Here is a 20,889-nt window from a genome sequence, read left to right as displayed (position 1 = left end):
TTGGTAATCATCTTCTCCTGAATAAACAACAGTTACATGATTATCTTTCCCATGTGCTATAATTTCCACAGCCTTTGGAATGCTATTCTGTTTCCATTTTACCCATACTTTAGCTCCCGATTTTATTCTACCAGTAGAACCCAATCCTTCAATTCCTGTTAGTTATTTCAGAAGTAGGGTAAGTTTTCACAAGTGGTCTCCTTTCACAAGGAATAATAATCACTTGAAATTATCTATCATTTTTACAAAACTGTAAGGGTTCATCACCTAAATTTTGGAATGTTACAATAATTTCTCCTTGATAATTAGAATCTATCACTCCAGCCAATACATGTATTCCTCAAGTTTCTAATCCTAATCTGAGGTGGGGTTTAGCCAACTTCCTATTCCCCCTGAAGATGCGACAAACTTGGATGCAATGGTTCAGCAGGATCTGTAGGGGCAGTACTTACTTCTCTATTTCGTCTAGTGTCAAGTCCCTTTTCTTGGTACATTCTGTATAGTTCATTAGTTGGAATACCATCTATGCTTCTAAAATCTATCCTGATAGAGCAGTAAACAATTCTGTCCTTGTCAATTTATTCTGATTTTGAATCTGCTGGATATTTACTTTTCTTTCTCTAGCAATGCTGTCTTTTCCTCAGTCTCCTAAATCACCTAACAGTGAAATCTTGTCCAGCACCTCTGAAAGAGGGTGCCCTATTTCCCCAATTATTAGGGTCAAAATCAAGTGCTTGTAAGTAGGAGGAGCCATCTTCACTATTATATTCCTATGGTAAACTCCAAAGAGAGTATCATAGTAATGACCATTTCTGGTCATTATGGCAGTCTTCATTTCCTCCTCCTTTAATTTTCTTCTACAGTCCCTAAGTGAATACTAGGGTCTGTCTCCACTAGGCTACAGAGTCATTAGGATACTGCCTACTGCAGCCTTCTGCAGCCAGAGTTAACAGATTAGTTGTATTGTTACGTCCTTGCATATTGCAATCTCTAAAAATTTGCTGTACAAAAGGATTCTGACTAATACCTATAAATTTCAGGCAGTTGATGGGATCTATAGCTATTCCTCCAGCTCCGTCATCACTGATTCTCACCATCCAAGATATTAACGAATCTCCCATCCTTTGGGTGAACTGACTCAAAATTTATGTGACCTCCTGCTGAGTAAAATCATCAGTCATTTCCCCAAACAGAGTTACCTCCTTGGTTTGCTTGTTTCCGCCTCACTATTGGGCATGCCCTGACTGAGAAATTTCTTCCTCTAAAATTATTTCACTTCCTTTATCACTGTGGCAACTAGACTGGGTCTGCACAAAGGTTAGATGTGCATTTCTTTTGTGAGCCTTCAGCTTCTTCTGAGCTAAATGAACAATCTTTCTTTCCTCCTGAGACCCCCTCAGACTGCTCTTGTACTCTCCATCTGAATTTTTTCCTTAAACAGCTCATCTCTGTTTCTATACATAATATGGTAAGCCTTTACTAAAATCCAGCCTCTCCTACTTACCCTTGCCAACTCCTTCCCTGGTCTTATTGGTATTCTTTGCAAACACTTTTCCAAATCTCCAGGTTCTCCCTCCTGTAACCTCGCTTACCAGTTTTCACAGGGTCCAGTACTTTTAGCCCATTCCCTTGCTAGTGAGGAATATGGTAAATCCTCCCGTCATGGGATATTAATGTCTTCCTCTAAATCCTTTCTACCTCCAAATAGAGATTTTATACCTTGCAATCCTGTTCATGACCCCAAATATATCGCCAACGCAACATTCACAGCATTGGTGGTGACTATGAATTTGCCAGCATAGTTCTCAGTTGCCAAGTGTAAAAGACTCTCCATATAGAAGGCAGAAGAAAAACATTTATTTAAACACCAGAAAGCCAAATCTCAGAACCAGAAAGCAAAATCCGTCATGGTGACCAAGAAGTTAATAAACATGATCACAGCAGGGGACAAAGCCATTCTCAAACCTCCCCTCCCTCAGCCAGGGCCTTCTCACTATCAAATATCACACTGTGTCAGTTGGCCTGCGTGACCTGACCCCACTCACTTCCTCTCAGTTCCACTCCACCTTTCCTGTTCTGCTTCGTCAGCAAGCTCCTCTTGCCACATGTGACATAGGCTTCTAGGTGATTTAAACAGATCATATGGGCCTATTATTTAATGAGAAAGATCTTTCCATTTAAATTACTGTTACACTGTGGTACCATACCACCTCAAGTTACTAGTCCTCACTGCAATCCCTCCTTCATGAAGCTTCCAAAATTATTATCCCAAAGTGCAGGTGTGATCATATCACTCTCCTCAATAAACTCTCGTGGCTTCCTCTAATCTACAGATAGCCAAATCATATTATAGATAATCTCTTCTGCTTGGCATAAAAAAGCTCTTCTCTATCAAGGTCCTGTCCTGCCTTTCCAGCCACTCATGTCTTTGTACCCAGTGCCTAGCATAGTACCTAGCACATAGTAAACAGCTGATAAATACTTGGATTGATTGATGTAATAATAATAGTAACGATAGGTAGAAGCGGCAAAGAGGCAGATTTAAGCTTGATGTAAAGGAAAACCTTGCTAACTATTAGAATTATAAAAGAGTGGGATGGGCTGCTTCAGGAGGCAGTGGGCTCCCAATCCCTGGAGATCTACCAGTATAAGCTAGATGACCTTTTGGGGTACATTCTTAAGGGAATTCTTGTTTATATGGGTTGGACTAGATAACTTCTGAGGGCCTTCCAGCTCTGAGGTTACATGTTTCTGTGACTCAGCCCCACATATCCAGCCTCACCTGTGTTTTTTCTTTATTCTTTAATGTTGGCTGTAGGCCTTGTGGTCCTTCCCATTATCCTACCGCTGCTGCCGAAGACTGCAGGAACTTGTCCGTAGATTTTTCCTAGCCTATTTTCAGTTAGTTAACTAATAAACATTTATTAAGTACTTACTATATGCCAGGTATTGTGTTAACACTTGAGGATACAAAAAGAGGCCAAAGATAGTCTCTGCTCTTAAGGAACTCACAGTCTAATGGGAGAGACAATTAGCAAATGTACCAACAAGCTATATCCAGAAAAAATAGAATTAATGGTGGTTGGGAAAGGTTTCCTTTAGAAAATGGGATTTTAGATGGCACTTAAAGGAAACCCAAGAAGCTAGGACATGGAGATGAGGAGGGAGAGCTTTCCAGACATGGGAGATAGCCAGAGAAAATGCCTCAATCCAAGAGATGAAGTGTCTTTTTGTTTAAGGGTAAAACAGGATGCCAGTGTCACTGAATTGAAGAGTACATGACAGAAAGTAAGGTGTAAGAAGAGAGGAAAGGAGGGAGGGAGCTAAGTTATAAAGGGCTTTGAATGCCAAACAGTATTTTGTATTTAATTTGAAGCCAATAGGGAGATGCTGGAGTTTATTGAATAGGATTTGGTTGGACCTGTGTTTTAGGAAATTACTTTGGTGGCTGAATGGAGAGCAGATTAGAGTCAAGAGAGACTCAAAGCAGGCAGATTCACCAGCAGGTTATTATAATAATCAAGGCATGAGGTGATGAGGGCCTGCACCAGAGTGGTGACTATCAGAGGAGAGATGGGGGTGTATTCAAGAATGTTGCAAAGATGAAATTGTCAGACTTGGCAGCTGATTGAATATAGGGGATAAGAGACAGTAAGGAATTCAGGATGACTCTTAGGTTGTGAGCCTCAGAGACTGGGAGGATGGGGTTGCACTCTATAGTAATAAGCAAAGTCAGAGCAAAGAAGGGTTTAGAGGAAAGATTAGTTCAATTGTGGACATATTGAGTTTAAGATGTCTACTGAAAATTTAGTTTGTGATATCTGAAAGGCAGTTGAAGATGTGAGATTGGAGGTCAGCAGAGAAACTGATTTAAGAATCATCAACACAGAGCTAGTAATTAAATCTGTGAGAGAGCATGTGATCACCAAATGAAGTTGTATAGAGGGAGAAGGCCCAGGATAGAACACTATGGTACTTTTATGGTTAGAGGGCCTGATTTGGAGGTGGTTGTTGTTTAGTGGTGTCTGACTCTTCATTACCTGATTTGACGTTTTCTTGGCTACATACAAAGAGCCAAAGACATATAGGATTATTGTCCTATGGGGATAGAAGGATCATCCCCTTAATTCACCGAGGAGATAGAGATTGACTTTTTAAAATGATTTTGCTAGGAATTAAGAGAACGAAGGTAATATAAGACCGACTTAACATTGTACAGAATTGACTGTTACAGACGGTGGGCATCATAGGCCAAGATATCCCCAAACTAGTTATATGTGCCTAATGGAATTTTCTGGCCTAATTTACTCAGTTTCAATCCAAGTAGCCTTTAACAGTCCTTGTCTGTCCTCAGCATTCCTTTTTTTTCCTCAATAGAGCGAGATGAGGACATCAAGAAGATCCAAGCACAAATCAGTGGGGGAATGACCACCAACGCAAGCTTGCTCCAGAACTACCTCAAGACCTGGGACACATACAGGGAAATTTGGGAGATCAACAAGGACTCCTTCATCCGACGTTACCAGCGCCTCAATCCACCTGTGTCCTCCTTTGATGCTGACATTGCTAGGTGAGCGTTGGGTCTGAAAATCCCCCAGTCTTTAAAAGAGCCAGAGCTTGGGAAGAGAGCCCAGGGCCAAGATATGAGCTAAAATAGGGGAGAGCTTAAAGAGGAGAACGAAGAACTGGGGGAATTGGATCCGTTAATTATCAGAAAATATATAAGGACTTGGAATACAATAATAAGTAATATATACATATATGACCATATGGATACAATATATATACTATATAACTACATATATAATATGTTATGTAATATACATATAAAAATATATTTTAAATATATATAAAATATATGAGGACTTGGAAAGATTTGGGGATGAGGAGATAGCCATTTAGGATTCTATAGTGTTCTATCAGGGAATTGGGAAGCTAGGCAGAAGAGAATCCATTATGTAGGAGAAGAGTTGGGTCAAAGGTCTGCAAACTTAGGAGCAAAGTGACTGAAAATAATGTGTGAAAGTCTGAGAGACAGGACAGTACTTCTGGACCGGGTTCAGAGAAGAAAAATTAGAGATAAGAAAAACTCTTAGTTCTGTTACCAGCTCACTCTAGGTCTTTGGGACGCATGCGTGTCTGCCTGATGTGTCTCTCTTTCTGCTCTTATCGTCCCCCCTCCCCACCATGCCCCTGTCCCTATTGTCTCAGAAGAGAAACACCTCATTTGAAATCGGTTCCTCTGATTTCCCTGGCAGAGGTCTGTGGTTGCCTGGAGACAGCAACTGTTCCTTAGCCTTCGCCTAAACCCTAGAGGGGGCCATTGTCATTGCAATAGCGATTGTGGCCGTGAGGCCTGGGAGATACATTGTGAATTTCATGCAGGAAGGAAAAGGATAAGGGAGGCAGGGCCTGATTCAGGGTATGGGAAGTAGGTGAGCCCATGAAGCTATAGCCTATGTAAAAAGATAACGGTATCTTCTCAGCTACTTTGCCTCCACCTCCCTCCCATTTCTTCTCACTCTAGGTCTTTTAAAGAAGAGAGAGGAGAGAGAGAGAGAGACAGAGAGAGAGAGAAACAGAGACAGAGAGACAGAGAGAGAGAGACAAGAGAGAGAGAGAGACAGAGAGACAGAGAGAGAGAGACTGAGAGACAGACAGACAGAGAGAGACAGACAGAGAAAGAAAGAAAGAGAGACAGAGAGAGACAGACAGACAGAGAGAGAGAATAAGAACGCTAGGAAAGGGGATGGAGAGAGGAAAATGAAAGGAACAGGGAGGGGGCAGAAGGTAACTAAAAAGAGATAAGAAAAAAGAGAAGATGAAGCTCAGAGGGAACAGAACAATGAAGGTAAGAAAAAAAGAAAGAGGGAAAGCAAGAAGAAATGAAAGGCAGAGGAAAAATATAGGAAAGATGTCAATGAGAGTGATTAGGAAGATAACAGGATGGGGGAGAGAAGCATGGTGGGGATAAAAATTAGCAGGGACAAGAAGAGAGCTGGGATTGGGAAGAGAGATCCGTGGAAGGGCAGTGACAGAGGGGAAACCAATGAAATCGGAATAGAGGTGAGAAGAGAGAAAGGAGGAGGGAAAAAGGAAAGGGGGGGCATTGGGAGGCAGGGGAAAGGGGGGGGCATTGGGAGGCAGGGTGGTCACAGCGGTGTGGGGCTTCCACAGATATACGGAGGTGGCCAATAATGTGCAAAAGGAAGATACGGTGCTTAACATCCAGTTTGTGCTTCTGGACTGTTCCCATCTCAAGTTCTCTTTGGTGCAACACTGTAATGAATGGCAGAACAAGTTCACTACACTGCTTAAAGAGATGGCTGCTGGGCGGCTTATGGACCTGCACAATTATCTGAGTGAAAATGCTGAGAAGTAAGCATCCAGTCTGCTGGGATGGATAAGGAGCCTCATGGATGAGGACTGGGGAGTTGGACCGGCCTTCTGCATTCCATTTACTCAACCTCTCCTCTCTACCTTTCTCAGAATCAGTCGTCCACCCCAGACCCTGGAGGAACTCGGGGTCAGCCTTCAGCTCATGGAGACTCTGCAGCATGATTTGGCCAATATGGAAAGCCAGATACCTCCCATTCATGAGCAGTTCACCATTTTGGAAAAGTATGAGGTTCAAGTACCAGAGAGTGTAAGTTTCCAACTGTGGTGTTCCCTCAGGGTTTGTGAAACGTATCTCTCAGTATCCCAGACACAGATCACCTAGTTAGCTTTTTTATTTTTGGTCTTAATTTTGGTTTTTAATACATACTGACTGGTCTTGACTGAACTTGGATCCCAGCTGTAGGATTCAGATATACAATGAGAATGCTAACACGTTTTCATATACTCATGGGGCATTCATGACTTTAATAAAAGAAGGGCATGTTACTTAAATAAGAAATGAGTCTTGGTAACAGATGCATAAAATGGATCTATTTAATAATTTTCTAATTGCCTTTCTTTTTTTGTAGTTTGTTTTTTAAAAAATTTTCAAATAACAAGTATTGTTTAATAATCTCTCCCTCTCACTACCCCTCTCCACCTACTGAACAAATTTAAAAATAAACCTGAGAAACAAGTTCTTTAATATCATAGCTGCAGTGTCCCGCAGAACAAGATCCCACAGAATAATCATAGTAGCTAACTTTGATATAGCACCAACTACATGCCAAGCATTGTGCTAAGTGCTTTGTAATTATTATGTCATTAGATTCTCACAACCACCCCAGGAAGTATGCGCTGTGATTATCCCCATTTTACAGTTGAAGAAACAGGAAAAAAAAAGAGGTCAATTTATTTGCCTAAGGTCACACAGCTAGTAGTAAGTGTCTCAGGCCATGTTTGAACTCAGACCCGACTCCAGGCCCAACATTCCAACCGTAGCACCACCTAGCTGTTCACATTAGCTATGTCTGAAAATGTATGTCTCTTTATGCATCTTAAGTTCATCACTTCTCAGGAGGTGAGTAGGATGTTTGATCTTCATTCTTTTGGAGCTGTGGTTTATCATTGTTTTGAAGAGAGTTCCAAAGCCTTTTAAAGTTAGTTTGTAACATTGTTGTCATTGTACAAATTCTTCTCTGAGGTTCTGCTCAGTTTTCTCTTCATCAGTTCATAAAGATCTTCCTAGTTTCTTCTGAAATTGTCCAATGGCACAATAACATTCCACTACATTCATATTTCACAGTTTGTTTAGCCATTGCCCCATAGGAGGATACTCGCTTAATTTCCAATTTTTAGCTGCACAAAAAGAGCTGCTATAAATATATTTGTCTGTATAGATCATTTTCCTTTTTCTTTGATTCAGTTGGGGGTATAAGCCTAGTGGTATAGCTGGGTTGTGAAGGGTATGCAACAGTTCGGCCAGTTTCTGGGCAGAGTTTCAAATTGCTTTCCAGAATGGCTGGACCACTTCACTGCTCCGCCATCAGTGCTCTAGCATGCTTGTTTTTCCCTAAGTGCCTCCAACAATTGTCATTTTACTCTCCTGTGATCTATTCCAGCCTGATCGTTATGAGGTGGAACCTCAAAGTTACTTTAATGAAAATTTCTCTGAGTGTGGGTATTGGTGATTTAGAACATTTTTTTTTCTCATACAGTTGTTGTCAGCTTGGATTTCTTCCTTTGAAAGCTCCCTATTCTTATCCTTTGATCATTTATCCATCCATTCCCCAGCAGATAAGTGTCCAAGGAATATGAACAGACACCTTAGTATTTCTCTGATTTCCAACTTACCTCTCTCTATAGACTTTGGGAAATTTCCCTGTTCACTAACTCAGAATGACATTCCACAGGCAGCAAGCAACATACTGATCCTCCTCCAGCCAGCTTGGTTAGGAGTCAGATTACATGTGCTCACTGTGTCTTTTAAATAAATATTCTCTTAAGAAAGCTAATTGGCGTTAATTGGTTAAATAGAACTGGGAGTCACTGGTAGCTAACAGTCAGGTGGAACCACACCAGAATGGGGACTTGAACCAAAGCATTAGAGAAGAGATAACTAAGCGTTCTCCTAGAACACTTCAGGGGTGATGTTGCTGGCCTTCCTCTGAAGAATGAGGCTAGAGTACTCAGTATAGGTCGCCCTTAGATGGGGAGGGCCCAAGTTTCCTCCCCTTATACAATTGTCTTTCTTCTCTCACTGGAACACAAATGGGAAGGTGTCCTGAAGAAGAAGGGTTATAAGGTCAACTACTACCTTTTGAATATACTCCTTGCATATCCCATCCATTCACTTAGCCACAGCCAATCAAAGGGGTTCCTTATTCATGTAGTTTGCAGACTCAATCCAGCTACTGAATACATGTTCCAAAGGCCATATGGCAATTGCATCAACTGGGTTCCATGAGTATAGGAACTGGATTCATTCCTTGTTCCCTTCTTCTATTGCCTTCATACATGAAGCTCTCAGCTTCGTGATGGCTCTGGGTGAGAGCCATATTTTCCATGATATCAATGACAATCCATGTCATATGAGGCTTGGCCTAAGGAACTGGAGATGATTAGTTTTGAGAAGATGATTTGGAAAGGGGCAAAGGGCTCTTTTGAAGTATCCTGAAGTTGTCACATGGAATAATATTAATAGTAATGGACTGTTCATGGCCCAAGGGCAGAACAATGAGCAGTTACAAAGAGACAAATTGAGGTTTGAAAAAGGAAAAACTTCTTAACAACTGGAGCCTTCCAAAAGTGGAAGGTAGTAGCAAACCCATGAAGTAGTGGGCTCCCTCTTATTGGAGTCCTTCAAATAAAGTCTGAATGACCATTTGTTGGATATGGTATACAAAGAGTATTCTTTTTCCAGTGTGGATTGGATTAGATTGGATTCTCCCAAATCTCAGATTCTTTGTGTCTTTGAAAAGAGAAGAGCAGACAAGGGGCATTGAATTGGTAACCAAAGCAAGGCTTACTGAGGATGAGTCATCCCTGCCTTTGTATCATCCACAGGTGCTAGAAATGCTGGAGAGCTTGAATGGTGAATGGGTTTCCTTCCAGCAAGTCTTGTTGGATAGTGAGCAAATGTTGAAACGGCATAAGGAGAAGTTCAAGACAGGCCTCATTCACTCAGCTGATGACTTCAAAAAGAAAGCCCGTAACCTTCTGGAGGATTTCGAGAGCAAAGGTGCCTCAGGGTCCTGAGGATCCACAATTTTAACCTGTTCCCCTTCTTCCATCCTGAGATTTTGGTTCAAACCCTGGGAGAGAGAGAATGAGATCAAACTGAGAAATTAGACACTTGGGTCTTAGAAGTGTTGCAGTCTAGGGGTGTTGTCTCCTAGGGGAGATAAAGTTTATTAAAACACTGGTTGGGGTGGACGAGATTTTAACAATCGGCACCGTTGGCCAGACTTTTCAGGAATATGAGCATTTGTGACACTTGCATGGACAAGTGTGCCAGATTGAATCTGAGCACTTTAATGGAGGCAAGATGGACCTTTTATAATAAGACTATGAGAAGATCTGGATGTGTTTTAGGAATGGCCAAGTAGTCTGGAAACAGAGAAGGGGCCTAGATGGAATCAGGGAATGACAGCTAGAGTGGGGCCAGGTACAAAGAGAGCCACTTAGAATGAGTAGTTGAAAGGATTAACTGGGAAAGGGTGGATGCCCCAGGCAAATACCAGGGACCTGGGCCACGTGGGAAAGTTCAAGGAAAGTTGTGGGTTGTTTTGGTTTTTTTTTTCCCCAGGGCCCATACCCCATCAGAAGGGGGATCAAGAGTTATGAAGCAAGAGCTGGGGGATGGTGGAGGGAAAGGGAGGTGCTTAAAGCTGAGTCTCTGTTGGAAATGCAGTATAAAAGTCAAGTCCAAAATGAGGAGAATTTTAAAGAAAGGAGAAACACATACAGTCTTTTCTGCACACACTCCCCCATATCTAAATATTGTATTGTACCTGTTCCTGTCTTATGTAATTTCCCCTGGTGATTCTTCTTGTTATTTAACCATTGTCTTTACTACTACAGGTATCCACAGATTCCTTCATCACTTCGCCATTTGATGACAGTTGTATGAGGTTTCTCCTCTCAGGAACAGCCTCTCTGCTCTCAGGAGAGCCTATCACTGGGATGAGGAAGGTTGCAGATCCTTGAACCTAGCATCTCTCTCTTTTCTTCACAGGTCCCTTTACTAGCACTGTGGGCTTTTCGGCAGCCCTGGACCAAATTGCAGCTGTGCGGGCAATGTTGGCTTCCATGAGGGATGAAGAAAATACTCTCCATTCCAACCTGGGCATCTTCAAGATTGAACAACCTGCTTCCAAAGACCTACAGAGCCTGGAAAAGGTAAGGTGCTAGCTTAGACCACTGTGGAAATAAGGACAGAATTATTTTAAGAGGTTTAGAAAAAGGCTAGGCTAAAGAAGAGTTTGGGGGAGCTGTTAAGGGAACAGAGAAGGGAAAAAGGAAAATGGAGAGAATGTTCTTATACTTGAAAGGGGCAAAAGAAGCAACTTGAAGAGCAAAAAGGGACCAGGGAGAAAGTTACCTTTCTGAAGTCTCTCTTTCTTCTTGGCCAAATAGGAGCTTGATGCCCTGCAGCAGGTGTGGGAGATCACACGAGATTGGGAAGAGAACTGGAGCCAGTGGAAGACCGGCCAGTTCCTGACACTGCAGACAGAGGCCATGGAAAACATGGCTCATGGGCTGTACCGCCGCCTCACCAGGCTGGGCAAGGAGTATAAGGTTTGTGGAGTGGGGAGATGGTGGGGAGAAGGCAGGATTGCCTTTGTAAAGGATGTAAGGGAGAGTCAAAGAGAGGGGTCAAAGAGAGAACTTGGATCCCCTATCTCAAGAGGACATTCTCATATGCTTGATTACCTTTGTTTCTGCTCAGGACCGAAACTGGGAAATCATTGAGACAACTCGATCAAAAATTGAGCAGTTCAAGCGTACAATGCCCCTCATTTCAGATCTGCGCAACCCAGCTCTCCGAGATAGGTGAGATTGCTGGTAGGGAGCTGTGGAAGTTAATTATTCCACCTCTGCTCTTGATCCTAGCCCTTCTGGGTTCCTCTGGGACCTAGTTCCTCTCTCTCTTAACAATTTTTCCACTCTACTCTCTCCTTTTCTTCTGCCAAAAAATATGCTCAAATCTTCCCATTTTGAATAAAAACCTTCACTTAACCCTGCTATGCCATTTAGTTACTATCCTTTTTTTCCTCTATCACTTTTCTCCAACATGTGACATCAATCAGTTAATATTTATTAAATGCCTACTGTGTGCCAGATACTATGCTAGGCTCTGGGATACAGAAAGAGGCAAAAGACAGTCCCTGGTCTCAAGGACCTTTCAGTTGAATGAGGGAGACAATTTGCAAACAGATATATTCAAAGCATGCTATATTACAGGATAAATATAATAATAGGGAAGGCATTGAAATTGAGAGGGATTAGGGAAGGCTTCCTATAGAAGGTGGGATTTTAGTCGAGACTTAAAAGAAGCCAAGGAGGTCAGTAGTTAGAGCAAAGGAGAGAGAGTATTCAGGCACAGCAGACAGCCACAGATAATGCCCAAAGTTGAGACAATGGAGTGTCTTGTTTGTGGAATATCTGGGAAGCTAGTGGTAATGTAAATGCAATGTAGTATGGTATTCACTTGGAGTATTGTTTCATATCTGTGGTAAGAATCTAATCAATTAGTCCTGAATGCAATGGGGGTCACCTGTTAGGGGACACTACAAATTATTCCTCTAGGTTCACCATGCCTGTTCACAAGCTAGAAGTCTTCTGACAGACACTGATAGGCAGAATGAGTTCAGGTGGCTTCCTGTGTACAGTATGCAGAATTTTTTTCTTCGATCCAGTGTTCCAATTTAGTTAAATATGAAAATGTGACATTAGCTATTATAATTGTAGCTTATTTCTATGTCTCTTTCACCCCCTTAGAGATATTTCCTTCAGCACCCATAGGTTCAGATACTTGGTAGGCTGTGACTATAAAACTTTAATAACATAATTAAAATGCAAAAGACATTATAAACTTTCTGTCATGCCAGCTTTCTTTGGTGCAATGGGAACATTTATAGACTATGTACAACTGTGGCTAGTGAAAAGGAACTGAGGAGGGGCCTATGTCAGGTTCTTATGTTAAAAGAAAGTGGGGGAAAAGGAAGTTTTCCGAAGTTCGTCAACCACAGGATTCACAGTAGTTTCCCAGGCACTGCAGTGGATTCTGACTGACATTGCTGGTGGCAAAGCATTTTTTTTTTCAGTTCCCATTTGGCTCCTAAAGTTCTCATTTTGTCTCTACCTCTTGCACTGCTGGCCATCTTGCTTCTGGAGATCTGAATTAGAAAGATGAAAGAGGAAGAGAGAGAAGAAAGAAAGGCAAAAAATAGATATTATCCTTCTATTCCTCTTATGAGGATCTTGTACCTCCCCCCAAAAAGATTGCTGTGCCAGTATCCCAAGATTTGCCCTGCCCTTCTTCCTTTGTGAATCACTTCTCATGGCCCATGGGATCACCATGGTGATCAGAAGATGGGACCGTTTCTTCCAGGCTTCCTTCTACAGTTCAGGCTTTTGAAAGAGTGGTCTTCACTTCTTTACCATCCTTTCTTTTTTTTTTCTTTTATTCCTTTTCAGCCTGGATTTTGCCCCACCACATCACAAAAGAGCTTTCTCAAAGATCACTCATGACCTCCTAATCACCATCTCCAGCATCTATTTCTCAGTCCTCATTGTTTTGACTTCTGAAACATTTGATACTCTTGAGTCCTCTAGCCCTTTCTTTTCCCATTGTCTTTTCTTTAATACTTTCTTTTCCTTTCTTATTGGAATAATTTTATTTGGAAAAATATCAAGGGAAATGCCAATACATGGCACAACCTTTCTGATCTTTCTTTATTGGATTCTTTCCCTACCATTTAATGTGGGCATTTCCCAATGTGTTGTCGTTGGCCCTCTATCTCTTCTCTCTCCCTGTAGGTGTTTTCTCTCTTCCACTCTCTTAACTTCAAATGTCACCTCATGCAGTTTACTGCCAATCTATTTCTCTAGCTCAGACCTCTCTTTTGAGCTCTAGCACCTTATTTCCAACTATATATTGAATATTTCTACCCAAGGTCCCACTGGCACCACAAATTCGTGCATGAAGCATGAATATACCAACATATACCCTTCTCCTGTGACCAATTCTGAGTGATTTGTGTGAGAAAAAATTTATCTCTTTGTGTTTCTTATTTCCTAAACTTTGGGCATTTGTAGCCATGGGTTTTATTACTGACTCCTGGATTAAAAAGTTGATGAAGTTCGTATATTTTGGCTGGCCCTTGGATTGGCATTAAAAAGAGACAAGGAGAACTTATCAAGAAATAGAAAAACTTTCCTATCCCTTCCCACTTTCTGTAGATAGTGAAGGCTTACAAAGGGAAACACAGATCTTCCCACAGAGGCATTTTTCTTGACTGTTTATGGGCTCAGGTATGAGTCTTTTGGGCTGTTAGGCTCTATGCTAGACTCTGGGGATACAAAAAGAGACAGAAGACAGTCTCTGGCCTTCAGAAGCTTTCATCCTAACTGGGGAGACAACATGCAAACAGATAGATGTAAAGCAACCTATATATAGGCACTAGGTGGCACAGTGGATAGAGCACTGGGCCTGGAATCCAACTCAGATACTGACAGTCTGTATGACCCTGGGCAAGTCACTTAACCCTGTTTGCCTCAGTTTTCTCATCTGTGAAATAAGCTGAAGAAGGAAATAGCAAACCACTCTAGTAACTTTATCAAGAAAACCCAAGTGGAGTCATGAAGATTCAGACATGACTGCACTGACTGGACAACAACAAAATGAATCTTTTGCATTTGCCATTGAGTTAAATAAAACCTGTCCTATATTTGATGTCTTGTTACTTTGAGTGCTTGCATAGGTGGCTGAGGGCCACCCTTTTTTCTTTTTTTTTTTCCTTCCTCCCTTTCTTTCCTCTTTCCTTCTTTCTTTCCTTCTTTCTTTCTTTTCTTTCCTCCCTCCCTCCTTCCCTTCTTTCTTTCTCTTCTTTCCTCTCTTCTTTCTTTCTTGACCTAGATATACAAAACAAATTCTGATGTTACCAGAGGAAATCCTCTCTGGGTTGGAAGCATGAATTGGGAGCATTTAAATATAGTTACTTAGATAGTTGAAGAGACCTCAATATTGAACCTAGGATACAAAACAAAGTGAGGTCTGAAGGGAAACGGTCTTTCTTTGGACCAGGAAAGGTTTCATAGAGGAAGTAATCTGGTTCAGGTCCACTTAGTAATGTTGTGGGTGGCATGTTTGATACCTCTGGTATGGAGGATGTTATTATATTATAATTTTAAATTAAATAATAACTTCCTAATTGATCTCTTGGATTCTGCTTTCTTCCCCTGGCCAGTCCATTGTATCTGCTATCACCAAATTAATCTTCCTAAAGCATTACTTTGCTCATTTGTTCTCATGGGCCCCATTATCATCTTTAAGTAGATGACTCACAAATCTCTCTCTTAAATCATAATCTTTTCCCTGAATTCTAGTTATGCATTACCAGCTGCCTGTTAGACATTTCTACCTGGCTGTCCTACTGCCATCTCAGATTAAACATGTCCAAAATGATATTCATCACCTTCTCCACTAAATCCACTTTTCCTCCAAACTTCTCAATTTCTTTTGAGGGGACCATGCTCCTTCTCTGCTCAAAAACTTTGAGGGGCTCCTTATCACTTCTAGAATGAAATACAGTATCCTTGTTATGGTACTTAAACCCTCTGTAATCAGGCTCCAATCTACTTTCCCAAGATTATTTCACATTCCTCTCTTTCATTAATTCTTTGTTCTAAGTCACTTTGGTCCACTCCCTGTTTCCAAAATTTAGCATTTTCCATCCCCAACTTCCTGCCTTTGGACAGGCTGTCGTCCCCTACACTTGGAACATGCTGTCTTCTCACCTCAGCCTTAGCTTCCTTTAAGGCTCAAATTAGGGACTTGAGTCTTAAAGGAAGATGAAGTCTCTTCTTCATCCAGGAAGCCTTTTCTGATTCTCCTAGTTACTGCATCTTTCTCCCTCCTCCAACTGCCTTTTGTTTATTTATCTGTATTCACGCTGGTAGGGACTGTCTTTGCATCCTAGCATTAAGTACACAGTGCCTTGTGTCTAATGCCTTCTCTCTATTGATGATCTTCTTTTTGAGCTACATGTAGGGGTTTTTTTGGTTCATAGTTGTTATGCATGTTGTCCCCTCTATTAGATTGTGAGATCCTCAAGGGCAGACACTTTATTTTACTTTTTTTGTACTTAGCATAATGCCTGGTACATGATAGGTGCTTAATAAATGATTATTGACTGACTAACTAGTGGGCACTCACTAAATGTTTAAACTTTGGAATGAATAAGAAGAATACCACATCTCAATTTGATTGTCAAAAAGTTCTTTGAGATAAGTAGGACATCTTGGCATTCACATTTTACAGATGAGAACACTGAGGCTTAGGTCAGTTAAATGACTCATCTGAGATTGTTCAATCATTAAGGAGGAGAATTGGGCCTAGAGCTAGGTCTTCTGAAACTTAATTTTGAGGTTCTTTTCACTGTACCATAAATACATGTCATTTCACTCCCTTGCTCAACAATGTTCAGTGGTTACCTGTTGCCTGCTGAATAAAACCCAAACTCTTTGACCTGGTGTCCAAAGGCTTCTGTTGTCTGTCCCCAACCTATGTTTCTCATTCCCTTATGTGACTCCTCTGGTTCAGCCAAATGATGATCTACTCATCACTTCTCAAATGTGCTCTGTTCCTGTCAATCTTGATTCCATACATCTTTATTACCTCTATTTGGAATGCCCTCCATCCCCACCTTTGGCCCATGGAATCCTCTTCAACCTTCAAGGTCCAGACTTAATGACTTCTATGAAACCTCCCTAAAATCATTCCAGACAGAAGTAATCTCTCTCTCTCTTCTCAATTCCCATAGTGTTTTTGTTAATACCACACAAAATGTGCCTTATTCTGCCTTGTATTGTAGTTATGTGTTTTTTTCTCTCTCTTAACTCCTCTACTAGATTGTAAGATCCTTAAGGGCAGATATTATGTCTTCCCCAGCTTTTTATCTTTCATAGAATCTAACACAGTTCTGTATATGTAGTCACCATGGAATCAATGTGTGTTGAATGAATGTATTAATTAATAAAATGTCTTTTTATCCCTTGGGAAGGTGGAAATGTGGACAATCCTAATAATTTCCCAGGGAAGTGCTTTGTTGTCTGTGGCTCTGAGCCCTTTGCTCAGAACTCCCTACCTGTGTCTATAGGCACTGGGATCAGGTGAAAGATGAGATACAGAGGGTGTTTGATCAAGAATCAGAGAGCTTCACTTTGGAACAGATTGTGGAGCTTGGGATGGATCAACATGTGGAAAAGATTGGGGAAATCTCTGCTTCAGCCACCAAAGAACTGGCTATAGAAGTGGTATGGAACCTGGATATTTGACAACCCTCACCCCACTTCCCCCGTACTACCACCTCTCCAGCTATTCTGTCTCCTTCCCCTCATAGAAACCCAGGCATCTGGTTTCTTATTCCTTGGTTTGTCCTCTCTTTCATTGTTCTTCTTAGCAACTTGGGAACTAAGTTTTTAAGTCTTCCATTTTCTCCACGTAGGCATTACAAAATATTGCCAAGACCTGGGATGTAACTCAGTTGGACATAGTACCCTACAAAGACAAGGGCCACCACAGACTCAGGTAGGACAATGCCAGAAGCCAGTCCAGGGACGAGAGTTGGTGTGTGGGACCCAAGGTATAACAAATAGGAATGGGATATATATGTCTCTTTCCATTCCAGAGGCACAGAAGATGTATTCCAGGCATTGGAGGATAACCAAGTGGCTCTGTCCACCATGAAAGCATCACGTTTTGTCAAAGCATTTGAAAAAGAAGTGGATCTCTGGGAACGTTGCCTTTCCCTCATCCTAGAGGTCATTGAGATGGTGCTCACTGTCCAGCGCCAGTGGCTATACCTAGAGGTCAGAAACCAAGCTTTCATTCCCATTTCTCTTCCCCTCTTGGAACTTAGGTATCAGCTCGCACTCCCATCCCCTAGCCACTCTTAAGCATTGGCATTTCCCTCAAGTGCCCTCCCCAATTCTCCTCGTCATCCTCATTCCCATTTCCCTCCCTGCACCAATCCTAAGCTTAGACTTATCATTTTCTATCCCTTACAGAAATGGACTTTAGCCCTCCCAACTTTCTTCTGTTCTTCCTCCCTCTCAAACCTGAGCAGAGATTTAAGAAGCAATGGGGATGGGAATATGACTCATTTCATTCCTGGTTTCCCTAGAACATTTTTCTAGGAGAAGACATCCGTAAGCAGCTGCCCCAGGAATCAGCCTCTTTTGACCAAATTAACCAAAATTGGAAAATAATCATGGACCGGATGACCAAAGACAACAATGCCCTCCGTAGCACCCATTATCCAGGTATGGATCCTATAGGCCTTCTACTTCCATGGGACCAGTAGTTTACAGTCCCCAATTTGGATATGCTATGTTTAAAGGTGGAGTAGTTGTACTGTGCAATTTCTCAGGTACAAGCCCTAGGCACGCCACTTTATCCTGTTTATCTTGGTTTTCTCATCTGCAAAATGGAGAAGGAAATAGCTATCCACTCCATTATCTTTACCAAGAAAACCTCAAATAGGATCACAAAGAGTTAGACCATGACTAAAATGTCTGAATAGTAATATGTGCTTTAGTATTTTTAAGCACACAGCCTATAAATAACTTCTTTTGTTGAATGTATGAAGTTCTTCAGCCATCTCTCTATAATCTTTCAGTAATGCAAACAGCTGTGGCTGACTGAACATTCTGCCTCTCAACACATCTCAGAATTTAAGCCCAGGGTTAGGTTATTCCAGCTCCCACCTACCCATACCTTTTTCAGAGAAAGGAATATAAAGGAGATGAAACAACCAATTTGAGGGGGACACTTTAACACTAACCCTATCTCAGCAGCTTATTTGTTACAATTTTGAGGACCTTGAAGGGACAATGGAAATTGTAGTCCTGTTTCATCATTGATGTGTGGGAATAAGGATGGAGAAGAAGGTTGCAGGGTACAGACTCCTCCTTGAAGGCCTAGGGAAGGACAGAATCTTTTGATTCTCATTGAACCTTGGGATGACTCAAGGTGTTTTGGCTGAATGAGAGTTATTCCAAGGACTAACGTAGTCATAAAGAAATTGGGGCAGGCTGGGGAGAAGAAGTGGTAACCTGGAGAGTGGGTACTATAGATCCCAGTTACTGTGGCATCTATTGTCTTCAAAGAGTTAGGAGAGGTGTCTCCTGAACTCTCAGCAGTGAAGGCCTTATATCCATATTATAAAGCAGATGCTACTCATTGATCCTCTCCCCAGGCCTCCTAGACAAACTGGTAGAGATGAACACAGGCTTAGAAAATATCCAGAAGTCTTTGGACATGTTCTTAGAGACTAAGCGCCACGTCTTCCCACGCTTCTACTTTTTGTCCAATGACGACCTGCTGGAGATATTGGGCCAGTCCCGAAACCCAGAAGCTGTGCAACCCCACCTCAAAAAATGCTTTGACAACATTAAGTCACTACGAATGCAGAAGGTCAGCACTGGTGGTCAAATGATGATGATGGGAGTGGGGAGGTACCAAGGCAGAGAAGTCAATTCCTTTCTGGAAGAATAGGAAATATTCATGATACCGTGAACAGTGAGGGATGGGTCTTTCCAGGGTGGAGGAGGACTCTTCAGGACTCAGGGATGAGGCAACAGTGAGCTTGCAAATGCCCAGATGCCCTCTGTGGTAGTCTGGCTTTGGGAGTAAGAGAGAGGTAGTTGATGGCTTCTCTTTTTCACAGATGGGTGGAGTCAGCAGCAAGTGGGAAGCCATAGGAATGTTCTCGGGTGATGGAGAATATATTGATTTTCTCCACACCCTACTTTTGGAAGGACCTGTTGAGGTAAGTGAGGAAAAGCTTTGAGACCAAGCTGATTCCTCTTCCTGCTCAGTCCTTCACTTGTCTTTTTAGAGGTAGAACAACTCTAGAAAAGAAAGTAGAATTATTCTTTCTAAGAACTGGGGACAAGACATGTATGACTTTTCTTAATGAGTCCTCCAGCATTTAGGTTCTTCTTCAGGCCTGGGGTTTTTTTGAGACATAAACACCCCTGTATCCCAGCCTCCATTTCCCTCACAGACCCAGGCATACTGTTTTCTGTTCTTGTTTAGGTTCCTCTGACCATGGGGACTTGTCTTCCAGCTCTGGTTCTGTCTCCTCTCTCCTTGTCCCTAACTTCTGTTCCCTTCCCAATACCTAGGCATACTGTCCTGTAGATCTCTTCATCCCTTGCTAAGCCTTATGCACTTGAACCCCATCTTCTGTTCATTCTCTTGCCTAGGGTTGGCTCTGTGATGTTGAACGTGCCATGCGAAACACCCTGAGGGACCTGCTCCGGAACAGCCGCATTGCCCTCAAAAAGTTCCTTAACAAGCGAGATAAGTGGGTGAAGGAATGGCCTGGCCAGGTGAATCTGATATAACATCCAGGCCCACTGGGAATGGAAAGGTGAAGGGGTGAGAGTTAAAATGAGGAAATAAGCCTCTGATCTCATCCCAGATAGGAGAAAACTCAGGTCCAGCAAGGAGAAATAACTTGTCTAAGGTTATGAGAATGACAGAGCCAGGATTAGAATTTAGACTGAACTTCCCAGTCCACTGGGAATCAGTCAATCAGTCAGCATTTATTAGTGGTGATTCAGTGACCCAAGTACAATCCTGCTATGCCATTAGAGAGGGAGGTTTAGAACTAGGCTGAGTAGGTTGTCCTGAAATAGGAGTTTAGGAATTATAGACCAATTTCTCTAATGAATATAGATGCAAAAATTTTAAATAAGATTTTAGCAAAATGAATACATCTTATCACGAGAATAATACATTATGATCAGGTAGGATTCATACCAGAAATGCAGGGCTGGTTCAATATTAGGAAAACTATTAGCATTAGCAATCATATCAACAACAAAACTAACAGAAATCACATGATTATCTCAACAGATGCAGAAAAAGCTTTCGACAAAATACAACACCCATTCCCATTAAAAATGCTGGAGAACATAGGGAATAAAGGGAACTTTCCATAAAATAATAAGCAGTATCTACCTAAAACCTTCAGCAAGCATTATATGCAATGGAGATAAGCTAGATGCATTTCCAATAATATCAGGGGTGAAACAAGGATGTTATTATCACCGCTATTATTCAATATGGTACTAGAAGTGTTAGCTGTAGCAGTTAGACAAGATAAAGAAATTGAAGGAATAAGAACAGGCAGAGAAGAAACTAAGTTATCACTCTTTGCAGATGATATGATGATATACTTAGAGAATCCCAGAGATTTGAGTGAAAAACTACTT

At 41.7% G+C, this 20,889-nt stretch overlaps 1 protein-coding gene across 2 annotated transcripts in view; it reads left to right on the top strand.

Annotated features, from left to right (window-relative positions):
- Positions 1–20,889, top strand: part of DNAH2 (dynein axonemal heavy chain 2) — a 127,023-nt gene that overhangs the window by 58,874 nt on the left and 47,260 nt on the right. For both annotated transcript variants that reach the window (XR_011974069.1, XM_072641134.1), the window contains exons 20-33: positions 4,378–4,570; positions 6,178–6,378; positions 6,490–6,646; positions 9,445–9,619; positions 10,616–10,779; positions 11,017–11,178; positions 11,330–11,433; positions 16,764–16,920; positions 17,112–17,194; positions 17,295–17,475; positions 17,790–17,928; positions 18,864–19,081; positions 19,335–19,436; positions 19,876–20,001. Coding sequence is in view for 1 of the 2 variants with exons in the window: in XM_072641134.1 (XP_072497235.1) it covers positions 4,378–4,570; positions 6,178–6,378; positions 6,490–6,646; positions 9,445–9,619; positions 10,616–10,779; positions 11,017–11,178; positions 11,330–11,433; positions 16,764–16,920; positions 17,112–17,194; positions 17,295–17,475; positions 17,790–17,928; positions 18,864–19,081; positions 19,335–19,436; positions 19,876–20,001 (2,162 nt within the window). In the remaining variant the exon portion in view is untranslated. The remainder of the gene's footprint in view (positions 1–4,377; positions 4,571–6,177; positions 6,379–6,489; positions 6,647–9,444; positions 9,620–10,615; positions 10,780–11,016; positions 11,179–11,329; positions 11,434–16,763; positions 16,921–17,111; positions 17,195–17,294; positions 17,476–17,789; positions 17,929–18,863; positions 19,082–19,334; positions 19,437–19,875; positions 20,002–20,889) is intronic.

The sequence above is a fragment of the Notamacropus eugenii genome, chromosome 2, assembly GCF_028372415.1.
Source record: "Notamacropus eugenii isolate mMacEug1 chromosome 2, mMacEug1.pri_v2, whole genome shotgun sequence".
NCBI classification, from domain to species: Eukaryota; Metazoa; Chordata; class Mammalia; order Diprotodontia; family Macropodidae; genus Notamacropus; species Notamacropus eugenii.
This window is presented reverse-complemented; position numbering and strand designations above follow the sequence as displayed.